This window comes from Leucopleurus acutus (assembly GCF_964270905.1).
Source record: "Leucopleurus acutus genome assembly, chromosome: 19".
In the NCBI taxonomy this organism is placed as follows: Eukaryota; Metazoa; Chordata; class Mammalia; order Artiodactyla; family Delphinidae; genus Leucopleurus; species Leucopleurus acutus.
In genome coordinates, this window is record NC_139161.1 from 12,223,196 (window position 1) to 12,243,456 (window position 20,261).

Below are 20,261 nucleotides of genomic sequence, written 5' to 3' on the forward strand. Positions count from 1 at the left end.
TCTGTATGATTCTAATCCTCTTAAATTTACTGAGACCGGTTTTTATGGCCCAATATATGGTCTAGTTTGTTGACTGTTCCATATGTACCTGAAAAGATTGTATATTCTGCTGTTATTGTCCGGAGAGGTCTAAACATGTCAGTTAGGTCATGGTGGTTAATAGTGAGGTACAAGTCTTTTCTATCCCCAATGATTTTCTGTCTACTTGCCCTATCAATTACTGATAGAGAAGCACTGAACTCTCCACTTGTAATTATGGATGTGTCTATATCTCTTTTCATTCCTGTGAGTTTTCACTTCATGTGTTTTAAAGCTGTCTTATGAGAGGCATACACACATAGGATTGTTACATCTTCCTGATTAATTGACTTCTTTTTTTTTTTTAATGTTTAATGTTATGTATCAACTTAGCTGGGCCACAGTGTCCAGATCTGTGGTCAAACGTTAATCTGGATGTTTCTGTGAAGATTTTTTTTTTAAATTTTATTTATTTATTTTTGGCCGTGTTGGGTCTTCGTTGCTGCACGTGGGCTTTCTCTAGTTGCGGTGAGCGGGGGCTACTCTTTGTTGCGGTGTGCAGGCTTCTCATTGCAGTGGCTTCTCTCATTGTGGAGCATGGGCTCTAGGCGCGCAGGCTTCAGTAGTTGCGGCATGTGGGCTCAGTAGTTGTGGCTCACAGGCTCTAGAGCACAGGCTCAGTAGTTGTAGCACACGAGCTTAGTTGCTCCGCGGCATGTGGGATCTTCCCGGACCAGGGATCGAACCTGTGTCCCCTGCATTGGCAGGCGGATTCTCAACCACTGTGCCACTGGGGAAGCCCCAAGATTTTTTTTTTAATTTAATTTATTTATTTTGGTTGCTCTGGGTCTTAGTTGCAGCAGGCGGGCTCCTTAGCCGTGACTCATGGGTTCCTTAGTTGCAGCTTGTGGGCTCCTTAGTTGCAGCTCGTGGGCTCCTTACTTGTGGCATGCGAACTCCTGGTTGCGGTATGCATGTGGGATCTAGTTCCCTGACTGGGGATAGAACCTGCGTCCCCTGCATTGGAAGGCAGATTCTTAACCACTGCACCACCAGGGAAGTCCCTTCCTGCCTACTTTTGAATTTATGTTTTTTATCCCATTTTATCAATATCTCCACTACTGCTCTATCAGCTATACTTCTTTGTGGGTTTTGTTTGTTTGTTTTTGAATGGTTGCACTATGGTTTATGCATTTTTAACTTATTACATTCTACGCTGAAGTAATATTATACAACTTCACGTATGAGAGCCCTACAGGAGTGTACTTCCTTTTCCCTTTCCCACCATTTATGCCATTTTGTCATACATTTTACTTGTACATGTATCACAAACCCCATCGTACACTGCTATCATGTGTGCTTTAAACAGCCAGTGATCTTTCAAAGAAAAACACAAGGCTATCTCTGTCGTTTACCCACAAACCCACCCTGCTGTCTCTATATTTCTGATGACCCCAGTTTTCATCTGCTGTCATTTCCTTTGCCTGAAGAACATCCTTTACTAGTTCTTGTAGCATAGGTCGGTTGGTGATTAATTCTATCTGATTTGTTTGTCTGTGAACGTTTTTATTTTGCCTGCATTTTTGAAGGATACTTCTGCTAGGTATAGAATTCTATTTCGGCAGCTCCTTTTTCTTTTGGCTTAGAGACAATGATCCCTTGTCTTCTGGCACGTACAGTTTCTGAAGAGAAGCCTGTCATAATTTTTATCTTCATTCATCTCCATATAATGTGTCTTTTATTTTTCTTTGACTGCTTTTAAGATTTTACTTTATCACTGATTTTCAGAAACTTGATTATGATATTCCCTGGGTTGCATTTGTGCCCATGTGTCTATCCTGATGCTTGGGGTAGACAAATTTCTCGGATCTGTGAGTTAAGAGTTTTCGTCAAATTTAGAAAAAAAAGTCATTATTTCTTCAAACACTTTTTCTGCCCATCTTTCTCTCCTCTCTGTTAAGACGAATGGATGCTATCTTCCAGGTTGCTGGGGCTGTTTTCCATCCCCCATGTTTTCTTTCTGTGTGTCATTTTGGGTTGATTCTATTGCTATGTCTTCAAGTTCCCTGTTTTTTCTTCTGCCATCTCTATTCTACTGTTAATCCCATCCAATGTATTTTCTTTATCAAATATTGTATTTTTCATCTCGAAGTTTTGTTTGGTTCTTTTTTATATTTTCAGTTCTTCTCATTATGTACGTATTTTCCTTTAAATATCTGAAAATAGTCGTAACAGTCCTTTTAACGTCTTTGCTTGTTTCCTCATTTCTGTCATTTCTGGACCTCTTTCTATTGAATGGTTTTCCTCTTGGCTTTGGATCACATTTTCCTGTTTCTTCAAAAATCTTATAATTTTTAACTGGCTGTTGGACATTTTAAGTATTGTGTTGAAATTTTGACTTTTTTTTTTAGAGTGTTGGGCTTTGTTTTGTAGGCAGTTAGGTTCCTCATTTGGTCATTTCAAAGATTGTTTTTAAGCTTTTCTAAAGTAAGTCTAGATGGGCCTGCACTTCAGAGACAGTGAGCTCTACGACCAAGGTGTAACTTCTCTGGGTATCCACTGAATGAAGGCTGGAGCTTGAATATCTACCCACCCCATGAGAGCTCTGGAAATGGTTGTGCTTATAAGCTGTCTTTCCTTTGCCTGGGTTTGTGCAGTCTTATTCTGTACATCTATGGGCTAGTACACAGTAAGGACTCAAGATAATCCCTATTCAGACTTCTGGAGCTCTCTTCTGCATATCCCTCCCCCTGCTTCTCTGGACTCTTCCCTGCAACTTCCAGCCCCTCTGCCTCCCCAAACTGCAATTCCTGTTTCCTCCACCCAGGAAGGCACTGAACCCTGCCTGGCGTTCCCCTCCCTGTGCCTGCAGCAGAAATCCAGGGGAACCAGAAAGGTGCCTCATTTGTTTCCCTTCTTTCAAGAAGCACACTCCTGTGCTATTTATTTTCCAGTGTCTGAAGACAGTTGTTTCATATATTTTGTTTATGGAGGGATGTTAATGTCTAGTCCTTAGCCTGGCCAGAAGCAGGAGGGACTGCTGGTCATGCTGTGGCCCCAGAATAAACATCACTAAAGTATAAGCTGATTTGGCTCTATCTTAAAGTATTTACTGTGTTTTAAAAGTTATTTCAACACAAGTGTTTTCCTAAGTGGCAGGAAAAGTTGTTTCATCATAACAACTTCAAGAAAATAGCTAACAAAGATCTATTTGACTATCTGTTTCTCAAAAAGTTTAGAGGATACTCTGTACTTCCCAAAATGTCTCAGGTTATAATAATCAGTAAAGGCAGGAAGCTGGAGTTGCTCACCTAATTCAAGATACTGCACTGCTCCCTCCTTTGACCAGAACACTGGTTCTTAGATTTCTTTGGCTGCAGTTACAGAGGATGCTGACAGGGGGTGCACGCTGGTGAACCTGGCTCTCATTCAGTCCCATCTTCAGAGTAGTAATGGGCAGAGCCAAAAGGACAAACGTGATGCTGGCAAAACAGGGCAGGACCCCTTCGTCCCCCCGGATCCTGGAACAGTTCTGGTCACGTTGCTCAGTGAGCCTCTGGCTGTGCTCCCTTGGGCAGTTCCCATTACCATCCACCCCAAGAGGCCGCAGCGACAGTGGCTGCTGAGAGTGTGGGCTGAGCCTTTCTGATGGCTCGTGTTCCACCCTCACACGTGTCTGGTGTGGAGCACGGCCCCTCCCCAGGCTCATGCTGGCCTCCCTCCCCATGGGTCAGGCTCGCCAGTCTCCGAGCTGGGTCTGCCATCTCACTGCGACGCACCAGAAGCCTGGTGCCCACCTTCTAGGACAGAGTCTCAGACCCAAGGAGAATTCTTTGGTTTGCACACAGGTCTGAGGACCACAGATGGGGAGAAGAGAATGTAATATTCCAGGTGTGTTTACCCTGGAATCACAGACTGTTCTCTGAGGTGAGATTTCAGCTTTTCTTATCACAAGTGCAACCACAAGCGGCTGCTCCTTCCATCTTTCACTCAATGCAGCGCCGGGGCATCTGAATCTGCTCTCCTGTGCTTAGCCCCTAGGTTTACTGAGAAACACAAAGCATGTGTGGGGAGGCCAGATGGTGATACTCCTGGTCTTGAGGGCGTGCAGACTAGGTGGCTCTAAGGTCCTGTGTTGAGAGTACGTATCTACGTCCTCAGAGCACAGCTGGGCCGGCAGAGCCGTGGCTGAATCACAATCTGCCTTCAGAGATTGGCCCCAAATGCTGTTTCTGAGTCCAAGCGTCCTTCAGGGAAGGTCCAGAACAGTCTCCACTCAAAAACACACAAGACCAGGCTGAGCTGGTGTCCTGGGGGCCCACTTAGCCCTATTCATAGGCTGGTGACACCCTGCAGAATGGCCCACTAACCACGAAGACGAGACTGGGGGACTTGGCACGTTTGCTCAGCAGTCAATCATGTGTGACTCTCAGAATAGGAGAATCTCAGTTTACCTGGCAGTCATTTTATTCCCGGTCTGAGAAGGTGCTTTGCTGGAGCAAGTCCCCTGGAGCTGGAGGCCACACAGACCATGTACCACTAGGCATGGCTGGATCTGGCTCCCAGGGGTCTGTAGCTCACAGACGGAGCTGCAATTTGGCCCTACTTTGATTTTTAAATTAGTTGCCAATATTCAAAAACTGACACATTCTATATAAAAAACAAGATTTCTATCATCTTAAAAAACTGCTGGAGCCACACTGCCACGGAGGGGCAGCCACGGAGTGGAGTCACCAACTGCCCCCGCCGGACAGGCCAGATGGCTGGGCCACCAACCCCCTCCAGCGAGCAGCGCCCTGCAGCCCGCACGGCTCTGCCGCCGTCACTCAGCCACCTGCTGCCTGGTGCCCGGGGCTCTGGTGTCTCGGACCCTTCTCAGCCAGGGCCTGGTCCACGAACTGGGGGCTATGTGACCTCGGGCAAGCAGCCTAGCATCTCTGGGCCTGGGTCTCTTCATCTGAATGTCAAGCCCTGGCCTCCAGGAGCTGCTGGGAGAGGAATCCATTGTGGCGGGCAGAGTGCGATCCGGGCTAATGGCGATACCGGGCACTGTGTGAGCAGGCACTGGGCTGAGGACAGGCGGTGGTTGGTCGTTGGCTTCCTGGATCCTCAGAACAGCCTGGCAACTATGACTTAGGTGTCATCTCTACAGTGAGATCTGCACAGAAATGTTCTCACTATACAGGGCTTAAAAATAACTTTGGATTAGCAACCAGTTAACAGGCTCATGCATGCTCCATCTTAAAATCTTATGCAACCCTCGTTAAAGGAAAAAATTTTAATTTCAGGAGAAACTAATATGATTTTCAGAAGAATAAAAATTTAAAGGAAACAACCTCAACACTAACATTGTACCCTTTAAAAACTTCATCCCCTTTCACTGCCTCATCCTCAGTGGGTGGGGAGCACCCAGGGGAAGAGTCTCCACCCAGGAGAAAGCAGGGTGCACAGCCGGACTGCTCAGGACCTTCTCAGACCCCACAGCAGAAACCTAGGGACCTCGCTCCATGCCAGCCCCAGCACCAGCCAGGCCACAGGGGTGCTGGGCCGTGCTCAGAACACTGAAATGTGGGGAGGTGTGTCCGGCCCCCAGGGCAGGGCCGGGCAGGTGCCTCTCTTTCTGAAGGAGTGCTGCATTCCTCAGGAGCTTCTGCCCATTATCTGTGTGACCCCAGGGACAACCTTGGCCCCTCCTGACCTTCTGCCCTGAGGATGAGGTCAGGCCTCTTCCCTCTGGGACTCCAGGGGGTGGAATGAGGGTTGGGACTTGGGAACTCCGGCCTTGGGCGGTGAGGCGTCCTGTTTTGAAAACGGGACCCAGTGGCTGGATGGCATTGGTTTACTGTGGGAGTGGCTGCCTTAGCACAGGTGGGCACTCAACAAATACTAGCTTCTAGCTGGACTCCTCTTTTTTAAAAACCCATTCAGGCTGCATTTATTTGTAAAAGTCATGTCCAGCCCCTCCCCGCCTCCCACGCCCAGCCCTCTTCCCAGAGCAGGGGCCACAGCCCTTTCTAGAGCACTTTTCTACCCTCTGTGTCCTGACTTCAAGACCACAGCGAACATGCATTTTCTTCTGTTGCTACCTTTCATAGTCACCTTAAAAAAGGGTACAAACCTGAACGACATACAAACCACACATAAAATAGCCAATCTTACCCATCATTTAAAAACTGCAAATTAAAACCCATATTTTCACCTATCAGACTGGCAAAAAAAAGAAAACGCTTGAGAAAAATCTACCAGTATTGGAGTGAGGAAGGATGCTTTACACCCTGTGGCCATGAACATGAATTGCACCAACTCTTTGAGGGCGATTTGGTAACACCTCCCAGAGCTCAGACCACTCACACCTTTGACCCAGTGATTTCACTCCTAGACACTCACCTGACCACACACTCCCACAAGCAACCACCCACACCAGCAGACTCGCTGAAGTACTGCAAACTACAAGCGACCCGAGTGTCCGTGAATGTGAGGCAGGCGAAAGGAAGCACTTACGCAGAGGACCACTGAACTACTGAAAAGATCTGTGAGCTCTGTGTCAACCAAAATGGAGAAACACCGCAGACAGCACTTTACACAGCAGGAAGAGGATACGCACACACATTTAAATACATGCTTCCGTAGCCATGGAGTGCAGAGTGTGTCCGGAGAAGAGCAGGGGACAGGTGGCCAGGTGGGCAGGGAAGCGGAAACGGAGAAGACTGACTTTCACTGAAAACCCTCTGCGCTGTTTTAGTTTATTTCTTAGCCACAAGGAGGTGTCACTCATGCTGGACGATGTCTGGAGCCCCTCTGCTCCAGTGGATGCGCCACGTCCTGCCAACCTGGGCCGCCTGCACGTGCAGCACGGACACTAGGGAGGCTGATGACTCCCAACCACCCCTGGGGCAGATTCACCAATAAATGCCCTCCAAGAAGGCCAAGCGGCTGGGCCGCCCCCTCTAGGCCCAGGATCAGCTCTTCAAGGGCTGCTTTGCTGACAGGTCAAACATCCATATTTTCTGGTACTGCCCTGGCTGAGTGTTTCCGCCCCTGTACCTCTGGTCAACCTGGATGAGTTATTTATATATGACTGATCTTTGTCATGTTGCTTCAAAATATCTTTCTAGTTGGGTTATTTTTGAGGTTAAGAAAGAATACCTTAGAAATCTGTGATTTTTAAGTCACATCTAAGGTTATAACCTTCTAGTCATTTGTAAATAGTTCCAATTCTGCATATTTTTAGGTTTGATTTTAAGGCATTTAACTGCGCCTGGGCTGCGTTTTAGTGTGTAGTCTGGGTGCGGGCTGTGAGGATGGAAGCATGCTGTGTCCCCACCTTGCTGTGTCTGGGCTCTGATTTGCAGGCTCTGCTGGGGAAGGGTTTCTGCTCTGTGCCTGCCACACAGCCATGAGGCTGGGTCTTGCTACTCCCCCTTCCCCATGCATTTTATTGCTCTAGAACTTGAAAATCCACTTATTTTAGCTTCAAGAGAAACTCTGTCCATATTTATTTATTTATTTATTTATTTATTTATTTTTTGCGGTACGTGGGCCTCTCACTGTTGTGGCCGCTCCCATTGCAGAGCACAGGCTCCGGACGCGCAGGCTCAGCGGCCATGGCTCACGGGCCCAGCCGCTCCGCAGCATGTGGTATCTTCCCGGATCGGGGCACAAACCTGTGTCCCCTGCATCGGCAGGCGGACTCTCAACCACTGCACCACCAGGGAAGCCCTCTGTCAATATTTTGTTACACTAACTGGTTACTTCAATTTGGAGAAAACAGCTGTCTTTATAATATTTAATACTCCATCCAGGAAGAGTCTGTCTTTCAAATCTTATACTTTTTAGACAATGCTTGGTTGTTTCTCTAATCACATGCACTTCCTGAGCCTCTAGATCCTTGAGCTGCGGACCCAAGGCCTTGCTGGGCTCCCATTCTTCCCAGTTATCTTCCTGCACATCCTGATTGAGCACCTATTGTGTACCTGTCTGTGCTGGCCAGGGGTCAAGGATCAAGGAAGATGCCCCCACCCCTACATTCTTCCAGCAGACAGAACAGAATCAAGATAAATGAGAAAAATAGCACGTGGTCTGGAGGCTAGTGCTAAGGGGGAAGAAAGCCAGGTAGGGAGTGAACTTTAGCAAGGGAGGGATTCAAGGAACAGGCAGGTGCTGGGGAGAGGAAGGTAGAGGGTGCCCACACGTGCACAGGGGTCAGGGGTCCGCAGGTATGGGGTGGGGGTGTGTCCACAGTCCACAGGTGCAGGAGGGAGCTGGGCTGCATGTGTCTGGGGAGGAGGGGAGATGGGGTCGGAGTCCTTGAGCCACTGCTTCCAGGAAGTGGGGGGAGGAGGGGAAGGGAGGGGAGGGGAGGGGAGAAGAGGGACTGGGTACTGTCCAGATGCAGCAAGAATTAGGGTGAGAGGAGGCTGGGAATGGAGAGGCCACACCCTGCGAACCACAGATCCAGGAGGATGGAGGAGGGGGCTATAGTGGCCCTGGGACCTGGGGTGCAGCGGGGCCGAGGATGTCAGGCTGCAGCCCTGCCTTGAGACCAGGTTGCAGCAGGACTCTGTAAGGCCGGCAAAGCGGCAGCTCTGTGTGCATGTGGGAGGAAGGGGGAGGACGTCAGGGAGGGGCGGGGCAAAGGTAGGAGGGACGGGGCATGAGTAGGAGGGGCAGGGACAGGCGTGGGGGGGGTGTCAGGGCAGAGGTGGGAGGGGCGGCCCTGGCCCCACCTCAAAACCATGAGGAGTGTGGCCTTTCAGCAGGAAAACCTCCCTCCATCCTGAGAAATACCACGTAGTTATTCATGTTATTAATGCAGATGCCACAAATTGTTAAACTCTCTCGTTATCACTTTTAACTCAGTTCATGACTGCTAGGTCTCACAGTTTGCTACTCAAAATGCGCCAAAAATGTAAAAAAAATGCAGAGGACAAGACATCCCACCTTCCAGAATGGAGCTTCCAGACTGCTTGACTGCGGACTGAAGCCCACGCAATCCTTTATCATAAATACTAACAGGCTTACGTCTTAACCAGAGCTGTGGTTATCATTTAAGTCACCAATAAAGTTTTAAAAAGTACACTTACACAAAGTAGAAATACCAGACAGGTAGTTCAGTGCTCAAATATTCAAGATACAAGGAGAGCATAAAGAAGCTTTGTGGGAACTTAAAACTAAACTGCATTAATTTCAACCTTTCTTCCCAACCAAATCTTTCACGGGGCGAACCAAAAGCCTAGGCAGCAATGTATCATTCCTACTTTTTTACTGCAAAGTGCTGCTGAGAAGCAGCAGCTTCAACCCCTCTGTATGGGTGTCTCAGCACCTTCCCCTGCACAGACTCTGCTGCAGGCCCACCCACAGCACAGCCCTTCCCCAGCTTTCTTGCCAAGGAACCCCAACACCATTTAGTTCCAGGCAGCAGGTTCACAGAGTCTAAGACAATCTCCCAGTGACTGGTCAAGGGACACCATGTGACCCCGACAGCCAGCGAGATGGAAAAGGGAATTTGGGAGCTCTGGGGAAACATTTCCCTTTCCAATGAAAAGAAACCAAAGCAGGAGGAGAGAAGTATGCCTTCCGTCTCTGGCCTTCTGACGTGATGCTTGGAGCTGCTGCAGCCATCTTGGAACCTTTAGGAGGAAAGAGTCCCAGAGGAGCTAGCCGTAAGCTCATTTACCTCGGCCTTGACATGCAACTTCTTGGTCAGCGTGTCCTGCTGCTGTGCATGCACACTGTGTGTCGGGAAGGCTACCATGATGCTGGCCACCTTGGCTCTCTCCTCCTCATTCAGTGACCGTGTGTGATTTTCTATGGGTGCCACGATGAGATAAAGGTTGGGAAGCTCCCGTATGTTACTTTCATCAGGCTGTGCTGTGACTTGTAGCCAAAAGCATTTAAACTAATACAAACCATCCCCACCTCCACCCCAAGCCAATTCCACTGCCGGGGGCCGTGTTTGCAGCCACCAGCGGGCTGTTCTCGCCCTGATCCAGGCCCTGCTATCCACGGGGGCCTGCATGGCTGATGGCACCATCCACCACTACTTGTCCCTGCTTCCTCATATACCAGACGACCATTTCACACTTCTCTTTCTACCTCTCCCTCCACCTCCTCCTCTCAGAGTCCATGGCTTTGCCTCATACTTGAAAGGAGGAAATAAAGGGAACCGACCGGCACCTGTTTTCCCACCACCAGACCTGCTGTTGGGACAGTTCTCCTCAGGCCACTGAAGGCTTCTGCTCCTGACTCTCCTGCCTGGGTGTTTCCATGGCCAACAGCCTCAGAAGAAGACAGCACGACTCCCTCGGGGGCAAAGGGCAGATATGCCTGCAGCCCACTATGAAAGATTTGGGTTCTGCCCGTTTGGGGTCGCTCAGCTGAGACTCTTGCCCTGGCCCGTGGGACAGGGATTGAGGAGACCCCTGGCTGCCTGCTGTGCTGCGAGCGACGAGTTCTCCGCGTCTCCTGCCGGTGCCTGTGAGGCTGTGGCAGCTTGCTTGTCAGGTGTGGCCAGTAAGCTCCCAGTTCTGGCTGCCCATCACCTCCCTGCCTCTGACCTGTGCTATCAAACCCCAGCCCCTTGAGCACCCCCACCCCTTTCTCTCCTGGGTTTGCCCTCCTCCCCAGCCACAAGCATCACATCTCGCCCATCTTCCCAACCTGCATATAGACAGGCTGCACTTCCACAACTTCCTCCAATATCGCTTTTTTTTAAAGTATTTTAAATGTAAATTTATTTATTTATTTGTTTGTTTGTTTATTTTTGGCTGCATTGTGTCTTCGTTGCTGCACATGGGCTTTCTCTAGTTGTGGTGAGCAGGGGTTACTCTTCGTTGCAGTGCGCGGGCTTCTCATTGCGGTGGCTTCTCTTTTTGCAGAGCATGGGCTCTAGGCGCGTGGGCTTCAGTAGTTGTGGCACACGGGCTCAGTAGTTGTGGCTCTCAGGCTCTAGAGCGCAGGCTCAGTAGCTGTGGTGCATGGGCTTAGTTGCTCCACAGCATGTGGGATCTTCCCAGACCAGGGCTCGAACCTGTGTCCCCTATGTTGGCAGGTGGATTCTTGACCACTGCATCACCAGGGAAGTCCCCAGTCCCTATTTTAACTGCTGCTTTTCAGAGCAAGACATCTTTTTTTTTTTTTTTTTTTGCGGTACACAGGCCTCTCACTGTTGTGGCCTCTCCCGTTGCAGAGCCCAGGCTCTGGACGCGCAGGCTCAGTGGCCATGGCTCACGGGCCCAGCCGCTCTGCGGCATGTGGGATCTTCCCAGACCGGGGCACGAACCCGTGTCCTCTGCATTGGCAGGCGGACTCTCAACCACTGTGCCACCAGGGAAGTCCCAAGAAATCTTGACTAAGCTGTCCACCCGTTCTTCTCCAGCCCCTTTAACTGGGAAGGCTGGATGACAAGTCCACCACTCCACTGAGACAGCCAGAAGGCCATAGTGACGCAGAGCACTTTTCTGCCCTGACCTTCCCTGACCTCTTTGCAGCATTCCACCCAGTTGACCACTCCCTCCCTCTAAAATCTTTTCATTATAAAAGATACCAAACTACATCAAGCACATATAACATACGTGTATCGTTTAAAGAATTGTTAAAAAATAAAACAAAGAATAAAACAGAAACCTGTATACTCAGCTTGAGAAACAGCATCACTACTGCCTGTGTTTGTCAATAAAGTTTTATTGGTGCACAGCCACACCGATCACTTACACATTGTCTGCGGCTGCTTTTGAGCTGCAGGCAGAGATGAGTAGTTGCAAGAGAGACCATTGGGCCACAAAGCCGAAAACACTCACTATTCGGCCCGACACCTACTCTGGAATTTTTTTTTAGTGAGGGACGGGTGGGGCACAGTTGCTCAGTTGTTTTTCTAAAGCAAAGCAGAGCTGGAGGAAAGTGCATTTATCAGGAAATAAGATGGACGTGTGGCCTGAAGAAAGCATCATTGAGTCAGCATTTCTCCCCTACTCTTCCTGTAAATCATCCCCCAAAAGAGAAAATTTTCATGAAAACTAGAGATAAAATTCCAGATGGGAAAAATGGTGGTTCTGCCAAAGGCGGTAGAAATGAGCAGGGGTGTGTGGAAGGACAGGCACGGTGGGAGGCCTCAGGAGGAGCCAGGAGGTGGGAGCACAACCCCCTGGATGCAGCGTGCCTGGGTGGGAGGGGAGAGAAGCTGGGCTTTGTGCAAACGGGCAGAGATAAGTCAAGGCCGGACTTAGTTAAAAACCACCAACAAAACTGCTAGACTGGACAATGGCCCTGGCCTCATTTCCCTTATAAGTTTCCTACAAATACCTGGTCAAGGAAAAATCACCTCTTTTAAAGATGAGGGGGAACAAAGGAACAAAAGTGCTACGAGAAAAAAGAAGGAAGGAAACCAGCAAAACGACAATGAACATTCACCAAAAACTTCCGATAGAGCCGATGAAAAATACAGCAGAACGTTCCTGAATTTAAAATGTACTGAAGCAGTAGCTTCTCAGATTAATGAGCTCAAGCGGGAGCTGTGAAGAGAACAGACCAGTCTGCATCTGAGGAGACTACTCGAGGCATCACAGGGGCGATGCTGCCGCCAGAGGGGACAGAATGTGGACCACTGGGAGGATGTGGCTCCTTCCAGGGGCAGAACCCAGGTTTAACAAATCCTGAGAAAAGCCACAACAGAGTTTTGGGGCTGGGCCTAAAGACTGTATGGGAAAAAAATAAATAAACAAATGAGAATTACCAGGAAAACTCTGAGAAAGAAGCATAACTGGAGATCCTAAGTCAGTAGACATTACAAGGGACCAGGAAGCAGTAACAATTCAAACAGCACTGCACGTGGACAGACCAAGACCCATAAATCAAGGCAGAGGTCCCCAACTCCCGGGCCACTGACTGGTACTGATCTGTGACCTGTTGGGAACCAGGCGGCACAGCAGGAGGTGAGCGGCGGGCGAGCCAGCAAAGCTTCATCTGCCGCTCCCCCTCGCTCACATTACCGCCTGAGCCATCTGCACCCCTGTCTGTGGAAAGGCTGGGGACTGCCGAACCAAGGGACAGAACAAGAGCTCCAGACCCAGACTCAAGTACACACAGAACATCTAACATGATAGTAAAAGCGGGATTTCAAACAAGTGGGGAAATGTGAGTTATTCAATAACGGGTATGGGGAGTGGACTTCCCTGGTGGTCCAGCGGTTGAGAATACGTCACAGGATGCAGGGGACGCTGGTTCCATCCCTGGTTGGGGAACTAAGATCCCACATGTTGCAGGGCAACTAAGCCCAGGTGCTGCAACTACTGAGCCCACGTGCTCTGGAGCCCGTGTGCCACAACTAGACAGAAGCCCACGCACCTCAACAAAGAGCCCGTGTGCTGCAACAAAAGATTCTGCATGCCACAACTAAGACCTGATGCAGCCAATAAATAAATAAATATTAAAAAAAAAAACTGGTGTGGGGACATTTGGATTGCCACCTGGGGTTAAAAAAAGTTTGGTTCCTATTTCATAACCTACACAGTGATAAATTCCAAATGGATCCTGGATTTAATTATGAAAAAAGGAAACCATAACTGTATTAGAAGACATCATGGCAGAATAATCTTCAGTCTTGGAGTGGAAAAAACCCAAGTATGGCACAAAACCCAGAAAGGATTAAAAACAAGAACATTAATTAAATTACATAAAAATAAAAAAATACGTGCATGACAAAAACTACCATAGGCAAAGTCAAAAAACAAATGAAAAACTGTGGGAAAATATTTGCAATTCATATCTCAGAAAAGGTCTGATTTCCATTATATATAATAAGCTCATACAAATCAATAAGAAAAAGATTATAAACCCAGTATACAAATGGGCAGAGAACTGAAGTAAAGGAAAAGGAAATGACTCAAACATGTGAAAAGATGCACAACCTCCTAACAGGAGAAACCTAACAGACTGGCAAAGATTATAGTTCGATGACACTGCTGGAGAGGGTCTGGGGAAAGATGCCCTCTCAGCCTTTGCTGGGTGGGTGTGAACTGGTACCACCTGATGGAGCCCAAGTAACATCTTCTCAAACTGGACATGCACATACCTTTGGACAAAACAATACACCCTCCGGGAATTTACATTTACGCTTTTATGCATGTGCTACAGCATGTACAAGGTAATTCACTGTAACGTTATTGGTGACGGCAAAAGACTGGAAATAATCTAAAATGCCCATTGGCACATTGGGCACAGCAGGAAGCATTCATGCATTGAGGCTGAGAGCCGAGAATGAGGGCGCTTGCTGTGAGCTGATCCGGAAGGGGATCCGAGTTCATTCCCCCAACCCCGGTCTTCAAACAGTCTCCCCTCCGCCCACCCTGCTTACTACATCTTGGTCTCACGCAGTTCCCCCAAAGGTGGCCCTTCAAATGAACTTTCCTGAGAACCTCACAGTGAGCGAGTTTCCCGGGGGCAGAGGACACGCACTTCGTGGGCTGCCCTGGCCTTGTGAGGCTGAGCAGAACACAGAACACCTGCCTGCCCGAGTCCCAGACTGACCACAGTGTCCCCACCCTCGTGACCTGTGGGCTCTACTCTGGGTAGACATGGTGACATGGTCAGCTGGACGCGGGGCTGGGAGACACCCTCTGTCCCTGGGGGACGGTCAGGCACCAAATCAGAGGACAGGACTGCAGAATTTACAGATTCCCTAACCATAGCAGGAAGAACGCCGAGCTCACTCTGTGTGTCAGCCTGTGAGTGGCCACCACAGCTGTCCTCATGGCCAGCACCCAGACCAATGGGGCAACGGCCTGGGGATGTACATCTTCACCTACCTGGAGGCGAGTCGTCCTGGGAGGTGAGGCCAGAAGGGCTGGATCCCAGGTCCAGTAACTTCCATGTGTCCTGGAGGGAACTGCTGGCAAGTGATGAGGACCTTTGGGTGTGGTGGCCATTTTCCTCCTGGAATTCTTGAGCCAGGCGTGGCTTTGGGGACTGGTTTTCTTTCTGAGGAGCTGATCTGCAAGTCACTGTGGAGATTCTGTGTTGCCTCTGTGAAAGAGAGAAAAGAGAATTATCCTTGAAAGCCACCCTCTCTCCCTGCCCTCCTGGGGTGATAAGACAGTGGACGTGGCCCGAGGAGGGGCTCTGGACATTTAAACATGAAACATGGGGGATTCCCTGGCGAACCAGTGGTTAGGACTCTGTGCTTTCACTGTCGAGGGCCCGGGTTCAATCGGGTTCAATCCCTGGTCGGGGAACTAAGATTCCACAAGCTGCGCGGTGCAGCTAAAAAAAAAAACATGAAACACAATCCCGAGGGAGGCGAGGGAGGTGGGATTGGGGACCAGGGCCAATGCCCTGAGGTGAAGCCCTGTCACTCTGGGCAACGGCCACCCTCTCTGACACCAAGCACTCCAGTTCCAGGTGCTTCCTGGGTCGGGATGTGGCATGAAGACCTGGCCCTGGTGGATCCTGCGTACCAGCCCTGGCCCCGCTGTGCAGCCTGGCTCAGCATCCCTTCTGCAGACTGTCTGTGCCAAGCGGGCTTGGCTCTCTCCTGAGCGTTCAGAGAAACATTCTTTCTTGGCATTCTTAGAGTCCTGTCGTGGAAATTTAAATAAAAGAAATTCAGTGTTCGTGGGTCATTGATGGGGTACCTTACTGAGTTTTCCCTCAAGATTAGGGAGAAACGCTCTCCCCAAATTTCTGATATGAGGGACTTACTCGGCTCTGTGACAAGCCAAAGTGGGGAACCTGCTTGGGTTCACCGGCCAGGACGAATTTAACAGGCCTCATCATGGCAGTCGAAGTACCTCCCCGCCCTCGAGGGCAACCAAGCACCGGAAAGTCACACAACCTTCCTGTGGTGCCCAGGGAGGGCACCCTGGGCCCCGCCAGGCACACAAGGGGCCCTGCAGCTCTTGTTTGTGACACATCTTCAGTGCACAGCTGGCCCCCTGCAGCCTAAACACTCACATCTTCCCTCTGAGGGGAAGCCTGTGGAAAAGCAGTCAGGAGGGGTCACCGAGGAGAACCGAAGCCCGGGACTGTGCAGAGCCCTGCACGGAGGGCCACCTGCTGCTGCCGCTTCTCCTGCTCAAGTTTAATTAAGTTTTGGATTTTCAGCCAAGTAATGCACTCATACATTTTCGTTTTAACTTTCAGTTAAACTTTCAGATCCCACAAGCCACAAACAAACAAACAAACAAACAAACTTATCTAAACTGACGGAGAGTCTGTGTTAGGTCAAATTATATGAAATTGCTGGTATCTGACCACTTTTGACCCATAAAATGGCAATTTTGTATGGTTCAACATAATACTAAAGCCTACAGCAAACATACTACCTGAAGATAAAAAATGGGAAAAGCATTCTCTGTAAACCAGGACAAATGTGTGGGTGTCAGCCACCCAGTTTTCCTCCACGCTGTGTGGGGTCCTGCCCAGGACAGTGGGGTGAGAAAAGATGAATGGTGTGAGGCCAGAAAAGGAAGCAGCCCGGTCCTTACCCCAGATGCTACGTCCATCAACACACAAAAGCAAAGAGAAATACTGACACATGTGTTGGCATCAATCAGTTCAGAAGAGTTCAAAATCATTTTACAAAAGTCAACTCTGTTCCAAATGACCAGCAACAGTAGGAAAGTGTAAGTTTAAAGGGATGTTGAAGAGAAACAGACTGGTACAGCTATTAGACAATTATTCATCAATAAAAAGATGAGCTCTCAAGCCAGGAAGAGACATGGAGGAACCTTACACGCATGTTGCTAAGGGAAGGACGCCCATCTGAGAAGGCTACTTGTTGTTTGATTCCAACTCTGTGACATCCTGGAAAAGGCAAAACCATGAACACAGGAACAAGATCAGTGGTTGCCAGGGGTTACGGGTGATGAATAGTGGAGCACAGAGGAGTTTTAGGGCCATGAAACTACTCTGTGTGATGCTATAATAATGAGCATGTGCCATTATACATTAGTCCAAACCCGTAGAAAGTGTGCCTAGAGTGACCCCTGATGTAAACTGTGGACTGTGCTGATGACGTGTCAGGGCAGGCTCATTGATTCTAACAAATTAACCGCTTTGTTGGGGGTTGCTGATGACACGGGAGGCTGTGCACGTGTCGGGGCAGGAGGTACACGGGAACTCTCTATACTTTCTGCTCAATCTTGCTGTGAATCTGAAACTGCTCTGAAAAACGAAGCCTATTTATTAAAAAAATTTTGATAGCAACAAAAACAGATGACTATATTTTGTTGACCTCTGAAATACCTATATGTGACACACTATAAAGGATCTTCATGCATTGTCTGAAGGTATAGGCCAGTATAACAACTTGACAGTGTCATTCAACAGTATCTAAGGAAGATAAAATGTACACAGCCTAGAACACAGCAATTCTGATCCTAGGTCCATGCCCGAGAAACTTCTGCACATGAGGACGTCTGTAACAATGTTCACACCAAAGAAATGGTAACTGACCTAAATGCCCATCAATAGAAGAATGGATAAGTAAATGCCTGTGTATTCACAAAATAGAAAGAAAATACACCAACTTGTGTCTAGACCTGGGGTCGGCAAAGCACAACTTGTAGACCAAATCCTGCCCACCACATTTTTTGGTACAGCCTATGAGCTAAAAATAGTTTTTACATTTTTAAATAGTTGAAAAAAAATCAAAAAAGAAGAAAAATATTTCATGACATGAAAATTATGAAATTAAAGTTACAAGGTCCATAAACTTTTACTGCAGCACATCCATGCCCACCTATTTACGTATCTCCTGTGCTGGCATTCAGGACAAACGCAGAGTTGAGAAGTTGCAACAGAGACTCTGGCTCTTACAGGCCGGAATATTCACTATTTGGTCCTTTACAGAAAAGGTTTACCAATTCCTGAACTAAAGCTACATGTACCAACATATACACAGTTGACCCTTGAACAACATGTGTTTGAACTGGGCAGGTCCCCTCATATGCAGAGTTTTTTCAATAAATATGCAGCACGGGACTACATGATCCATAGCTGGCTGAATCCACGGATGCAGAACCACCGATACACAGGGACGACTGTAAAGTTAAACGTGGATTTTCGACCACTGGTGGGGCGTCCATGTCCCTAACCCCCATGATGTTCAAGGGCCAACGGTGTACATCAGAAACACAGTGCTGAATGAGAGCATGTGTACAGAACGATGTAAACACAGCTCAGTGTGATTTACACAGATTCTTTAAATATCTGCTGAGAGAGAGAAACACCAGGCTCGGGAAAGTCTGAAGGGACCATGGATATTGGGGGCAGAACACTCAAAGGGGTTTTAACTTACAACATTTTGCTTATTAAGTTGGATGGTGTACACACAGGTTTCATTATATTAGTCTTTTTATCTTAGAAGTCTAAAAATACTTAAAATAAAAATAAATACATAAATAACAATATCCACCCAACAGAGAATAAATGGAAAGAACAACCAAGAAAATTCTGTAAAGGAACAGAAACAAGGGCAAGCTGTTATATGTATTTGTAACTTATTAAAACATTACGAAGCTACGGGATTCAGAGCCGGAGAGCACCTGCTCAGGAGCAGACAATTCACTGGAACTGTACAGAAAGTAAATGCAGAACCCGAACCTAACAATGCTGCAGCATCAGGCCCATCGCCTACAAAGCACTGGCCTAACTTCTCAAAAATGCCAATGTTGTGAAAGACAAAGAAGGGCTGAGAAGTCGTCCAGGCTGAAGGAGACATGTGCACATACACGCGTGGGCTGCATGCCACACAGGTCCTGGACGGCCTGCTTGGTGGAGGAGGATGGCTGAAAAGAGGTGACTGGCAAAATCTGAACACAGAATATGTATTAAATTCTAGGACTGCATTAATGTTATGTTTCCCGATTTTGATAATTTATATTTTACTGCAGCTATATGTCAGGGAGTGTCCTTGTATTCTGACATCCAGGGGCTCGATGTCTGCAACTTAGATCTACCTATTTCTCGAAAATGTGGAGGAAGCAGAGGGAGGGAAGAGAAAGAATGATAAAGCAAATGTAGCAAAAAGTTAACAATTGGTTAATCTAAGTGAAGGGTATATGTGCTATTCTTGCAACTTTGTGTAAATTTGAAGTTATTTCAAAATAAAAAATTAAACACAAACATAAGCAAGATTATAGATTTTCAGTACATGATAAAAATGTCAATTCAAAATCAGTGAGAAAAAGGAGGATAATTACTTACAGGGTACTATGACAATTAGTAAAATAGAACAACTAGAGAAACAGGTGAATATTTACCTAAACTCAAAATATAGAAAGAAACCTCTAAGCCAGAAAACAGTGAAATAAACCTTTAAAGTAGACTGACAGGGTTCATTAGATGAAAAAAAAGTTATCTGTGGATTTTTTAAAAAAAGAAAAATTAAAAGGCAAATGACAAGTTTGAGAAACATGTGTAACAGAGAAGGAACAATTTCCTTAACATATAAAGAACCCCTACAAACTAACAAGAAAAATACAAACACACAAGTAGAAAAATTAGCTAAAAACTTGCATAAATAACCCACAAAAGAAGAAATATAAATGGCTGATAAATAGATTAAAAAATTTAAAATTGCTCGGAATATAAGACATTTTTAAAAGATGCATTTTTTAAACTATTATGTTGGTAAAGATTTAGAAAATAATACCTAGGTAGGTAAAGCTATATAATAAAACATATACATATATTATACTTTGTAATTTTGAAAAATAGCAGGAAACACACTGATATGTTACTGGCAACTATGTTGAAATGCTAAAAGTTGGAAACTTTTTAAATTGTGTTTACTGTATTTTGAAGTTTCTGTTATGAAATGAAGTATTTAAGCAATCAGTAAAAAGTTATTAGAAATAAGTTTCTTACGTAAAGGAGTGTTACCTGAGTTGTGAGACGGGATTGCAACGGTCCCAAGCGTGCATCAGGTGCCTCACCTGAACCCTGGGCCTCAGGGGTAGGAAGGGGGTGATGAGGCAGCTTCCCTATAAACGAGATGAGGGAAATGGTTTGTCCTCTGTGCGCACATCACTTGGGTTTCTCTCGTGGTGAATTCAAATACTCAAGAAGAACAGTATGTACCTCTTCAAAACCAAAGTCACTTCTCTTTCAAGAGAACTTGGGGGGTGGACACCTGTGACTTGTACAACACACACCAGCATTTCAGCAGACTTCAGAACACACAGAAGCCTTCCACAGCAGCACATACCCCTTATGCAGCTTCTCAAAGTGGCAGTCATGAGCCATCC

General features: G+C 47.3%; 1 protein-coding gene across 2 annotated transcripts in view; it reads right to left on the reverse strand.

Annotated features, from left to right (window-relative positions):
- CCDC57 (coiled-coil domain containing 57) overlaps positions 1–20,261 on the reverse strand; it is a gene marked incomplete at its 3' end in the record, with an annotated part of 106,271 nt that overhangs the window by 13,486 nt on the left and 72,524 nt on the right. For both annotated transcript variants that reach the window (XM_082860378.1, XM_082860379.1), the window contains 3 exons: positions 19,897–19,997; positions 15,468–15,587; positions 14,820–15,036 (listed from right to left, as the gene is read on the reverse strand). In XM_082860378.1, coding sequence (XP_082716504.1) covers positions 14,820–15,036; positions 15,468–15,587; positions 19,897–19,997 — 438 coding nt within the window. The remainder of the gene's footprint in view (positions 1–14,819; positions 15,037–15,467; positions 15,588–19,896; positions 19,998–20,261) is intronic.